Source organism: Anopheles coluzzii, chromosome 2 (genome assembly GCF_943734685.1).
Source record: "Anopheles coluzzii chromosome 2, AcolN3, whole genome shotgun sequence".
NCBI lineage: Eukaryota > Metazoa > Arthropoda > Insecta > Diptera > Culicidae > Anopheles > Anopheles coluzzii.
The window spans coordinates 84,073,684-84,086,322 of record NC_064670.1 but is presented as its reverse complement, the minus strand read 5'-3'; the positions used below and the strand labels follow the sequence as shown (position 1 = coordinate 84,086,322).

Sequence of the window (12,639 nt, the reverse complement as noted above, 5' to 3'; positions counted from 1 at the left end):
ACAAGCGACAACAACATATCACAATCAACCATCCAGGCCGCGTGCAACAGTGCATTCGTTGTTTTGATGTTGTTGCTCCGGCGCAAGAAAATAAATACGGGATACGTTACTTAAATGTTTATTATATGAGGGCACCTAAATTATCGTCATTCATCAATATGTAATCATTATTTTGATTACCAGCAAAATGATGTAATCTTGCTTCCTTACCACCGGGTTTCGTGACTTCTGTTGCTCAACGTTCAAGGGAATCTAGGTTCGGACTGCGTTTAATCAAGCGACGACCCAAAGCTATGCACTGCAAAATTGTTGTAGCCTGGGAAAGACAACCGCTATTACTTAGTTCCTTTCTGTTTTGGTAACGTCTGCAAAACAACGAAAACCACAACAAATCTTTTCGCTCCGAGTATCTGTATCGGTGTTTTGTTTGAAGGAGTTGAGCAAAATTAATGCCAACCATCCCACCAGTGTCGACACTAGGACGATTGAAGAGATAACGAAGACGATCGCTATGATAAGCATTAAAATAGACCCCCCTAATCAAGTTTCACTGTAGCTGACCAAAGTCGGGCAGGCAAAGTTTAATCTCATACCTTCTTTCCAATTCAGATGCGGGGCCCCCTTGAACAGCAACAATGAAATTGGCATTAGAATTTTTAATTAGCGAGAAGAAAAAATATAAAGTGCAAGAATTTTAATAAAAAAGTGTTAAAAATGTTTTTTTATAAATGCCTTCGTAATGAAGAACCATGAAATATGTATTACCGCTGGTGTGCTTGCCACCCGCGTTTTTGGCTCAAGCATAGCGATTGGTTTATTTGTTTTACATTTTTTGCTGTTTCAAACTACCTTCTCTTTTTTTATACTTTGTACCGCAAAATCATCACAATAACCCAAGCGACGAACAGAAGGCTCGAAAGAAAGCCTATTGTCGTTTGAGACTGCATGAATAATATTTGACATGTAGCAATTTGAGATTCGTGCCGAGCAACACACAAAACCTACAACGAAACAATTAATTCATACAAAATGTGGATAATTAAGACAAAATGTTTCTGTTTGATCTTTCGTGTGGTGCATGTTTAATACATCAACGGCATGGGTCCAAACGAAAACGTTAGAATGCAACGAAGAATGAAACCAGCTCGAGCGTGGCTAAACTATGCGAAATGCTCCAAAATACGTGTGAAGTGGCTGGTGTGAAGTTGGTTTAATTTAAAAAAACATGTTTGCTATCGATTCATGCGTGTTATATATGGTTACAATTTTGATATTCTTAATAGATTGTTTTTATGATTTATGTTTAGAACAGCCCATAGTTTTGTTTTTACGAAAAGAATCTTGTATTTAGGATATTTGTTTAATTTGTATTTTACTTATATGTGTTCTTTTAAATTAAATAATAGAAAGCTGTTGAAAAAAGTCCTTTCAACATGTATTTTCTATTCACTCCAAAATTTTAATTCATGAAATTAAACTTAACTTATACATAATGTTACTGCGGGCTAGAATGCTTTATGATCTATTTACTAGATTATCGTTAGCTTTGTCTATTTTGCAAGCTTTTGTCACATAAGTATGTTATCAAATGGTGCTCGTTTCAACCCCATGATGGTTAAAGTGGATCTGTAGCAATGGCGAAGAATATTCTAATCAACCATATGGCATACCGTGGCCGTGCCGTAAAATAGTAGAATAAATTAGAATAATCAGAATATTAATCAAAACTGAATCGAAGACCCGGTCCGTGGTTAGCTCTACTCTATTAGAGATTTGACATTAATCAAATATTTATGAATTGACACTTCTTTCTTGTACATTCCTACCTACTTTTATTGGCCAAAGGCAAAGCGTTCCCTTAGCTCATGGACCCATTCGCCAGTCGATCATAAATCATGCACAATTTGGGAACCCGTTCCTACCAGTGAGACAAGAGGCAGACGGCTGCTAGGTAGGAGTGGGGATGCCCAGAATAAAACGATTGACCCACACACAGCCTCACAGCGTTGCCCATAGCATAATCTCGACGCGCAGCTGGAGTTAATCGATGTTGCATTTTTGTGTGTTGGATTGGACTAATCGTTGAAGGCCACCACAATAGGAATTTCCTACGGCGTCTTACTTCCCATCGCAACTTGTGTCGCTAGCGCTTCGTAGCGAATCGTTGCTTGTTTGGAGGTGGTGATGGTGGTGGTGGAGCTGCTGCTAGATCCGAAAACATGTGACTCGACACCTATTTCCCGTACGTTGGCAAACTGCTTGACAGCTTTCCGTGTGGCCATTTCTTCAGTTCCTCTCTGTCATCCGCGTCCAACACCTGCCCGTAAAAGGTAGAAACTATTTCAATCGCGGGGTTTTGTTGTTGTCGTTTCATAAATATGAAAAAGTCGTTGGATGAAATTTGAATTTTTTATTGCGGTTGCTCATGTAAATAAAACATAAACATGGTTGTTGTGGAGCCCGAAAAACACTGCTATACCTAAATTGCGGGCCATATAAAGAACGAAAGCATCGCGCCTAGAGAAGGCTTGGGGCAGGTGGCAATGGAGAGTACGAACGATAGGCTCGGGGATAGACCGTGGATAGAATTCACGACGCGGAACAGACGAAAAAAATGTATACATTCTCCCTAGCCGGAAAAAAGAGATGACCGCTTCACTCCAATTATAAAGCCTTCCACTAAACACCGTAGCCTAGCCCGCTTTTACCCAGGGACATATAAACACGGATTCCTGCGCACGCATGCATCACCATGCTCGTTCCGTGCTGGTTTGGGTTGCCCATCGCCGCCGTGTTTGGCCACCCTACTACTGACGAATCTATAAACCAGCACGGTGCGATCGCTGCGATTGCTTGGGGATCACCCGTCTCAGACTGGTCGAGCGATGAAGTTATTTCTAGTCAAATTAAATGCTTTATTAGCCAGTTAAACATGGTTCGATATAATAATTTACAATGCATAAATTTCACCACTCTGCTGTGTATAGAGTTGTAGTTTATTGGCTCTGACCATGTGATAGTGAGCGTGTACAATACCCAGAGAGGTTGCTTTTGTTTGGCCTTTTGGAGGGTTAAACTAACGCTCTCTCCACACAAGGCTTGGAAAACTATGTATCCTAGTTGTGTCATACGGAACTTTTTTTTTATCTCTTTCACTCCCTGCTTCTCGTTGCTGTACACTTACTCAACTTATTTGTTATGTCCGTTATGGTTTTTACCAACCAAAACCAAACAAGGCACGCGAAGTGTTAGTCCAAGCCGGAACCTCGGAAATTACATATTCACGTCAGCCAGAAGAGTTTGTTTGTACCCCCGGGGCCCATGTGATATTATGCACACAGCAACGCCGCCGACGACTACGGTGACGGCGACGACGAGTCGAACGAACGCGAGTGAATCGTAAAAATATGAATTTAAATTAATTTTCCCATATTTCAATCTCGCGCGATCGAACGATGCAGATAAGCTGACGGGATAATGCAGTCGGGAAATGGTGAGGGGACAAAAATCACAAATAACGTGCGGTCTGCCACGGGACCGGCAGTAAGGTGGCAAAACCCGTCATCGAACTGCTCGTGACCATTTTAACAGTTCCATAAACACGTAATCAGGTGATTTGTCTTACAGTTTATTGACGACAGTCAGGCGGTGAACGTAGTCGAAGAAAACACACATTGGCGCGTGAGAGGTGACATTAGTTGGCATTGTTTGGGGGACATTTCTATACGAATCGCTTCTGGTTCGGTCGAAACATAGTGTTCTATTTGCATTCGTTACTAACGCTCTTTCTTTTCTTTTTTCGTTACAGGACATCAGCACGGTAAGGAAAACGGGTACAAATTGTACATTGTCAGCAGCTTTCTTCGCTGACGGCCAAAAATGGGACCAAACGTATGATCGATGAATCGTGCTCATGCGGTCATGGTTACTGTTGTGAATTTGTCTACCGTTTCGTTGAGTTTTGATGTGTTTTATGTAATTTTATTTAGCTATTTTGTGTCTTTTGAAACGAGCATCGTTAAAAATTATTAGGATGAGCCAGAAGTGCTAACATAAGTCTACTACTTTGAAACAGTTTCTCCCAGAGCTTCTCAATTGAGCTTTTATCGTACAGTAGCAACAGTCTCACCTTCCACCTATCATATGTTAACATGTTTTTACCTCTTATTCATACACTCGCCCTAGTCGTCGTCCATCGTGAAAAGGCACCCATTTAGATAGCTACAAATTATCCATATCTCATAAGTGGTTGATGGTCCCCGGACCATCTCCCAAAACAAATAAATAAATGACGAAGATAGGAACAGCAGGATAAAGTCGGTCATGCTACGACCAGCAGGCCGGCTGACACCCCATTCAACACACGGTCGGCTCACCCGAACCAGCTTAGCTGGATATAATTAATTTAAAACGAATTAGCACCGAACAGAGTCGTTAACGATATTTCTTAGGTTATGCACTTTCGCTGTTTCTTTTTTTTTCTCGTCCCATGTTTTACCTTTCGTGTGACGGTTTGTAAATGATAGGTGCACATTGGCAGGCGAAGGCGAAACTAAATTACGGGTATCCAGAACAATTCCGCGTGTTTTATGCTTGAAAGCTTTTTGACAGGGTGTAAAACAATATATGATATCCTCATTAAAATCTCATTTGCGGATTTTTTTTTCAGACTGTAACACTTCTTTACTCAAGTAGCGAGTTGATACAGTAATTAAATCGTTTATTGAGCTGTATAAATAACATATAAACTATATGACTTCATTGTAAGCTAACGATTTTTTATATATTTATTTTAGAAAATTGTTCGTAAAGATAAAGTAATAGCACAACATAAACATCTGTATTACTAACAACACTGTCACTGTATTACTTAATAACAAAACAGTGTTTTAATTCAACTCAAAACTCAACGAAATGTCCGTATTAGTTCATTCTAATTGGAGCATATGTTCTTTCTGCATTTAATGAAACAACGCTCATGTTCTTCTTTCTACATAATTTTCTTCTCGTTTCATGTAAAACAAATTCATCGACAAATTCCCGATGGCTTCCGTGGAACATGTATTCTTCCCACAACCATCTTCGTCCGTTCGGCCTGGCGCACACATCATCACCATCTAATCGGTGGACGACATTCACAAACACACAACAACAAAAAAACCATCAACCCCAACACAATATTACATCCGCAACATCAAACTTTTCGACACAACGCCGCAAACACCGTTGGTGGTGATGGCGTTCTCATTTTCGGTAACATAAATTGCCTTGTTTTCAATATCTTTGCCATCGTCACTGGTGTGCTGTAATCGTCCTGAACCGACTTAAATGGATCGGGGATCACTCACTGCATATGCTCGGTGCATCTTTGGACACTTGGGCTATTGACCTGACCGGCGTTTGATGATTATACGAGACGTATCCATCGCAAACTACAAACGTACAAAAACCACCGTTCAAATTGATACTCTGTCGTCACCTTCGAGTGTCTGTGTTTTTCCTCTCTGTGTTATTCCCTTTCTATCATCATTTGTGCGTTATCACGCTACGTGCTATTGTGAAATACTATCGTACGATCTGGTGATGTGATGTACTTCCGCAACACAAAATCGTCCCGATTTGACCGAACCTATAATTTTACATTCTATCTAATGCGAACGATCAACCAACAATTTCCCCCGGGTGTATCGTTTTTTTTTTGACAAATGTGTACATCTAAACCGGGGTGCCTTTTTTCGTCGATTCACCTTCACCGATACTCTCCGAATGGCCAACAATAATCCTTACCACCTCGATGTCTTCTAATGGTGGTACACTGTTACTGGTGCTGCTGCTGTTGCTGTTTCGCTACCGATGGCTGAACAAAAAATCGACCCCAAAACACACACTGTTGATCCTGTCCCGGATGAATGCACCATTTACTGTCCTGATGACTGGGCCGATGACAATGCTAACAATGTGTAAATTCTACGACAAAAGGGCGTAAGTATTTTTTCCTCTTCTTTACACCTTCTCGCCATTTCTAACAAGCCTTGTAGAATGGGAGCGTTAGGAAACTCAATTTAAGCTAATAGGACCAAATTAGGGGTATTAGTGGTTACAACAAACAGAGTTGAACGTAAGATAAATTACTAGTGATTGTTGGCAGCAACAGCTGAAGAAAAAACTGTCCCTCAAATATGTGAAGCTTATTCTTCAGCAAACCATGTTGTATAAATACAATTAGAATAATATGCTTTTTTTCCACTTGCAGAAACTTTCACAAAAACCATTAAATAAGTTTGATGATAGTATGATCATTTAATGATACAGTCACCATTACGATTATTATTCGATTGGGATTTGAAATTCTCTTGCTCTTAGTTTTGAATTCAAATATAATCCTTTATTCCCGAAACTCATGCATTTCTTCGAAAAATAGACAAAGGTACCTGAACTGAACACCGAAATAGATGGTTTCATTTTTATCTTCCTACTGTGAGCCTCGGCTGTAACCAATCCGATTCAGCTTCCGTATCTATCTCTCTCGCCGTAAATGGCCGGTCAACAATACGTCCAATTCAAATCATACCTAACTGATCCTTCGCCGTCATCCCGTACTCGGACATGCTGGATAATCCGAATAAATTATCCTAATTTTTAATCCAATCTAATTAATCGTATTAGAAGTATCCACCGTTCGGTCGCTTCGATTTCAGCCATTTAAAAATACCTAAAACATGTTTGTGAATTAATCTCCCGCGGCTCACCGGGACTGATTTTTCACTCCCTCCCGTGCGCTCGTTGAGAAATGTGACAGCCGGAATAAGCAGTTGTTGTAGGATATCTATCGCTAAGCGCGATCGGATGCGTGCCTCAGTTCTCCAGTTCTGTGTGTGCGTTTTTTTAATTCACTTTCAAACCTTTATTTCTTCGTCACGGTGGCACGTGGATTGGTGCAGGTGTCGTGGTTCGAGGATCGGAAGCAATGGAACAACGGGTGCCCGGGGGTCATACAGAAAATGACTTTGTTTTAGGAAATCATAAAAGAGTTGAGGAATATATCTTTCCGTCTGGCGCGAAATGTTCCATCCCTCCTCCTCCTACGCTCTCCTTTATCGATCTTTTTTCGCTTTAAGGCATGTCTTCTACGACGACGACGACGACGACGACGACCATGACTGTCTGCACAGCCGTAGATCCACCAGCTCCGTGGTAGATGCTGTTCGCCCTGGACGTATCTCCTTCGTTCAATCGTTCGCTCGTTCCGAATGCTTTTCGTTGTTTTTGCTTCACAACTCAAGCTTTCGACTGTACGCAACAGAGGAACGAACATTGTATTGGACGCGACGCAGAGATATAGTTAAAAATGTCATTCCCTCCTCGGGTGGTGTGGCATGGGGTCAAGCCACCTACTAGTCGCCACCTGCCGTTTTCTACCAACCCAAAATTTGAAATTTATTGCAGAAGAAAGTCGCGTTCCTCGCACTCGACGCCATCCGGATCTCGCAACCGTAACGCAAGCCCTCATGTTTAGCGCTCCGCGTCCTCCGGCTTATCTTGTCCTGCGGCTCTACATCTCCTTCCCCTTACGCTGTGTCTTCGTTCGCCACCCTGTCTGAGCAGCATCCTGCAACCTCTGATCTTCAATCATCCCCTATACCTGTGTTGACTCGCTTGATCTGCTTCTTTTTTATCAGTGCGTACGCTCTGGTACTAACGAATGAAAGGAAACATTTTCATTCATTCACAAATGCGCTTGCGAAGAGGAGGTGCTTCAGGGTGAGCGAAACAAGGACTGGCTTTCGGAGGGACGTAGAAGAATTGGTAAAGATAAAGCACACAGCACGGCATGGTGTTGTTGTGAAACTGGCTTACAGCGTAAGTCTCGACAATCTCCCGCCTCACCGATGGAGTCCCCCGGACAGTGATAGAGAATCTGTCCGATCATCGTTGGTTTCTCAGTGGTTTGTACCTCTGTTGTGTGTGTTTTTTTTCTTCTTTTCATTCGTTAAAGAATTATGATTGAAACAAATTGCCGAAATCGAACTGAATACTTGTCCCTATCTGAGACGCCAAATCGACATGCTTCACGCTGAATCTCCACTGGGAAAGGCACGATTGGAGCCAGCGAACTAACACTGCATACAGGCTCCAACCAACTCACCAGTGTGACACCGCCACGCCTGCACCGTTCCTGGCACACTCTATAACCGTGTATGATATATTGACAAGACGGGAATACTGTAGAGATGGTTTGCTTCTCCACGATTTGGAACGAAGGAACATATCTCATCAGCAGACAAAGTTTGATACATAGTGTGACGGAACCGAGCAAAAAGTCAGACCCTTGTATGGGGCTGAAAGAATTTTCATTCATGTATTATGTTGCTTGATACATTATGCTATCGAATGATTCTCTAGAGCAAATAAAGATTGGAGAATAATGATAAAATAGGGTTGTGCAAACCGGCAGCAACAAAAGATTATTAAGAAACACAGCATATGTTACTAATAACATAGCATTAGTTTTTTTCTGTATTAAATTTGACTGGATCGATCAGTTTGGTTTACTAATTACGGCATCCAGTTTTTGTATTCCGCTCAAAACCTGGGCCCTAAATATATTCAAAAACTGAGTTATACCAAACAGCAATCAAATTTTTTTGACAATGAGCAATAAACAGATTAAAAAGCAGCAAAAGATTATGACACTTACACTACCGCCATAAAAATCACTTTAAAACTGTACTACCTCACCGTACGCTTCATCATGGTTCCACTGTCTGATTTCTTATTTTCTGAATCTCCACCTTCCTCAGTCAATTGCCCGAATTCGACATAAGTCGTTCAGCAAAACGCCGCCACAACCAACGAACTCTCACGACTTGTGCGCTGGGCTTGTAATCAAATGTGCCCCTTATTTGTTTTCGAGTAAGGTCACAAATAAATTGGCCCAAGATTATCGGAAGCCGGCACAGCTTCTTGCGGTGGCAGCATCGCATCGGCGAATTATCGAACGATTGTTCAATGTGCACGAATTATCCGATGGACCCGGCTTGGCGAGCACAGACTATGGCGCGACAGTTTGTCCCACCCGCGATCACCATGCGGTTCAATATAAACCTGCTCGGAGAGGTCTAAATAAAGCAAAACTGTCCTGCCAGTGTTCCGGTTAAGCCACACACAGACAATCGGCTCCCGAACTGCAGAGCTGCTCCCGGCACTTTCGAGGAGCTGCAGCAGATCGTCGGTACGGACAATGCCAAATTAAAGAATCGAGCTCTTCGGCGACGCCAGGGGCAGTAGCGTCCTTTGCATTGTCATCTCATGCCCAGCCCGTGGTAGCCTGGCCGATATCTAGATGGAAACTAAATCTTGGCGGGCTAATCGTCGTGAGAGCAGCCATGGTGTTCAGCAGGGACAAGATCGGAAAGGATCGAATCGTAAAAGCACGACCAAGCCTTCCCAGGATCTGAATTGGCCGTTCGGTGGTGGTGCGCTTTGTTGGGTGGAATGAAGACGAAATTATTTCAAAATTGAGACATTCTGAAAAGCCACGAAATGGTTGTTAAACATTTTGGAGATCGTTCCATACCTAAAACTGAACGTGCTAGACAGACCAGAAGCATGCAGATCAGCACGGAATCGTGTAAAAAGACGTTTGGGAGTTGCATTTGTGCCAGCAATTCTTGGGAATGGATATTTTCTTCAATTCACAAAAGCTGCAAAATCTGTCGTTGTGATCTTGTGGTTTAGAACAGGTCGATTAATTCAAATAACTCAACTCACTATCTCATATCTGATGTTTTTATTTAATAAGATAATACTTTTAAACTCAATAACAACGTTATTCAAATGCTCGATTTGAAGTGCAAAATACCATATCTGTGTCATCATACTTCTAAACAAAATTAGAAATGACACGTGGAAGAGAAAAACTCATAGAAAAGTTAAAATTCGATAAGGTGGAATTTTAAAAGAGGTTTGAAGCATTCACGCTAAAGGAAATTTAAAACCCCCAATATGTCATAATTTTTATGATAATCTGTTACCAAAATCTCCTTTACATGATACAACCATAAACAGCAGCAAAATAAACTATTTAGTGTAGACTTGATAAAAAATATAGACAGCAGAAAAAAAATCTTTTACACTATTTCTATTCGCTTTAAGGAAAAGAGATTAGAGCAATTCTTCTTTCTTCCTGTAATTTAGCGTAACAATCTTAGCCGGATTACGCCTGTTTTAAGCCACTACCGTGCTTGTTTATCTGTGACATGTTGATGTACTCTTAGAAGGTTTGTTTTGCGCACGAGGGTCCATATGTAGCTTGAAATTATTTACTAAATAATTTATTTTGCTTTATTTTTATTATTCTCTTCTAATAGTGCTGTGCTTGTTCATATTGCATTCTTAATACCCAACAGCCAGAAGAACTCAAGCGAAAATAGCAGTTTTAATACTAAATTGCATTATTTCTGTACCTTAAAGAAGGGCATTTCGGTTTGGTTCATTAAGATCTCTCCTTTCATGCTATACTTTACAAAAGATTAAAAATAAATGTTGGTATCATACTTAAATTGTTATGTTCGTGCAGTAACATGCTGTTATAGCTTATAGTTATCAACGCCCTATGCACATGACCGGTTATAGTAAACGATATACTCAATGCTGCCACGAAACTGTTCAGTTCGGCGCCAATTGCAATCGAACATGGGTTCGTAAAAACAGTAACAACAGGAAACAGGAAACGTACGCGCCACGCCAAACAGCATAAAACCGCGCAAATGCATAACGTCTAAACGATTGCATGTATGATGGAATAAATTATTAAATTTATATTTTATCCTTTCTCTTCGTTCCATGCTGTTGCTCTTCCCGGTTGCCTTCCGCCCATCCCTTCATCAACCCGGAACATCCCGAATGGCTCACCCGACGTGGACGACGTGTGTTTTCCGATTCGTACCGATCATAAATCTGATGAATCTGGAAATCGATACTGCTGCTGATATGGGCGTCCGAAACACCGAAACATCGCGCACCGCTGGCGCACCATCGTGCCCTGCAACCGTTCTGCAAATGCACACTCGGCCCTCGGCGGCTTGACCTTCTGGGGACTGCCCGACCGATGGTGCGATGTGTGTAGTATGTGAGTATTTAGTTTATTTCATTTCATTTTCATGCCTATAAAACTATCATCGAACATGAAGCGCACGGGCTGCAGCGGCAGTGGGAACGCAGCCTGCGCGCCGGGACAGAAAAACGATCCCTATTACGATTCGCCGATCTCTATCAATAATCTGGTTTGCGTTTACCAGCGCCTGCTGCTCCATACGCCATCCGCTCGCGCAACTTTTCCCATAAAGCTTGGGAATTCTGTTTTTGCCTATCGATCGAACGCGCGGGTGCGTTACGATCGTGAGCCAAGAACCCATAGGCTTTGCGGCTTTCTGGGCCAGCACCATATTTACGCTGGACACAGGAAAGCGAAACGCAGCGTTCAGCTCTGCTAAGCAATCCACGCTCGCCCATCAAATACTACCCCTCCGTCTGGACCATTGCGCGGATAAACATTCGTCGATTGGTTGGTGATGAGGAGACCAGCTCCAACAAAGACACCAGGTTCCCAGTTTCCATGATCTTCTGTATCTTGAAGAGTAGCGTACATAAACAACAGGTCCCACCAAGAACAGGGAACCCGAAGCTGTCGCGAAGAACTTATTGTTTTCCCAGCCACAGCATTCGCACTGGCCGTTGGAAACTGTCTGGGCAGGTTTTTCTGCATTATGGGATCGCACTGCAGTTTTGCACAGTGACCGTTTTTACAGCACTGATAATAAATTGCTTGTAGATACAAATTTTGATAAAACGGGAGCATAATTTCGTTTTTGCTTTCCTGTGGACTACCGTCGCCACCCTCTTGGCAGTTCATGCTCTGGGCACACCATGCAATTCATTTCTCGAGAACAACTCGCCAACATTTACGCAAAACGCTCACGCAGATTGCCCGGTACAGAAAAGCGAGAAGTGTGCACCAGCGAGCGGAACGTGAGTAGAGCAAAACGAAACGCATCACGAGCCACGCACCAAAAAATAAACGTTGTCTTATGCACTTTTTCTAAAAAATAAGGTAGCCACTGATACGGATGATAATATAATGCCTTATATTTTTCCTCCCTTTGTTAAGTCGTTTCTTAACTCCCGTGCTGGGCATTTATTTCGCAAAGGGAGCAAGAATTTGGTTCACCTCGCCGATGCACCGATGGTTTCTCCCGCGAAAGAAATGCACTCTTTTGCATAGTGTGCAATCTTCACTAGCGAAAAGGTTTTGAAAATCGATTATCTTGAAATTCCAATTCTCTCCGCCTGCCCTGTTGCTCCGTTTTCGGCCGTCGCTTTACCGAAGGTGCTGGAACATTTAGCAGCGGCGGAATGGCTACTCTCCATAATTTTTGGTGGCAATTTTCGTCTCATTTTCTCCCCCAAATGGAGCCAAATAAATAACCTACCTCAGGGACCCGGGCAAAATGTGTCCCTGCTAGTCAAACGCGCGCTCCTTGAACCAACCGACGACAGGTAATACGTATAGCCACACAAGACACAAAAGAAATATTTCCCACATCCTTTGCACACTCAAGGAAGATACGCAACCGGAAT

The 12,639-nt window shown here is 42.2% G+C and overlaps 1 protein-coding gene across 1 annotated transcript in view; it reads left to right on the top strand.

Moving 5' to 3' along the window:
- LOC125906405 (ankyrin repeat domain-containing protein SOWAHB-like) overlaps positions 1–4,670 on the top strand; it is a 53,707-nt gene extending 49,037 nt beyond the window's left edge. Inside the window, exon 5 of the mRNA XM_049605011.1 lies at positions 3,809–4,670. Coding sequence (XP_049460968.1) covers positions 3,809–3,904 — 96 coding nt within the window. The 3' untranslated portion in view covers positions 3,905–4,670. The remainder of the gene's footprint in view (positions 1–3,808) is intronic.
- Positions 4,671–12,639: the final 7,969 nt, after the last annotated feature.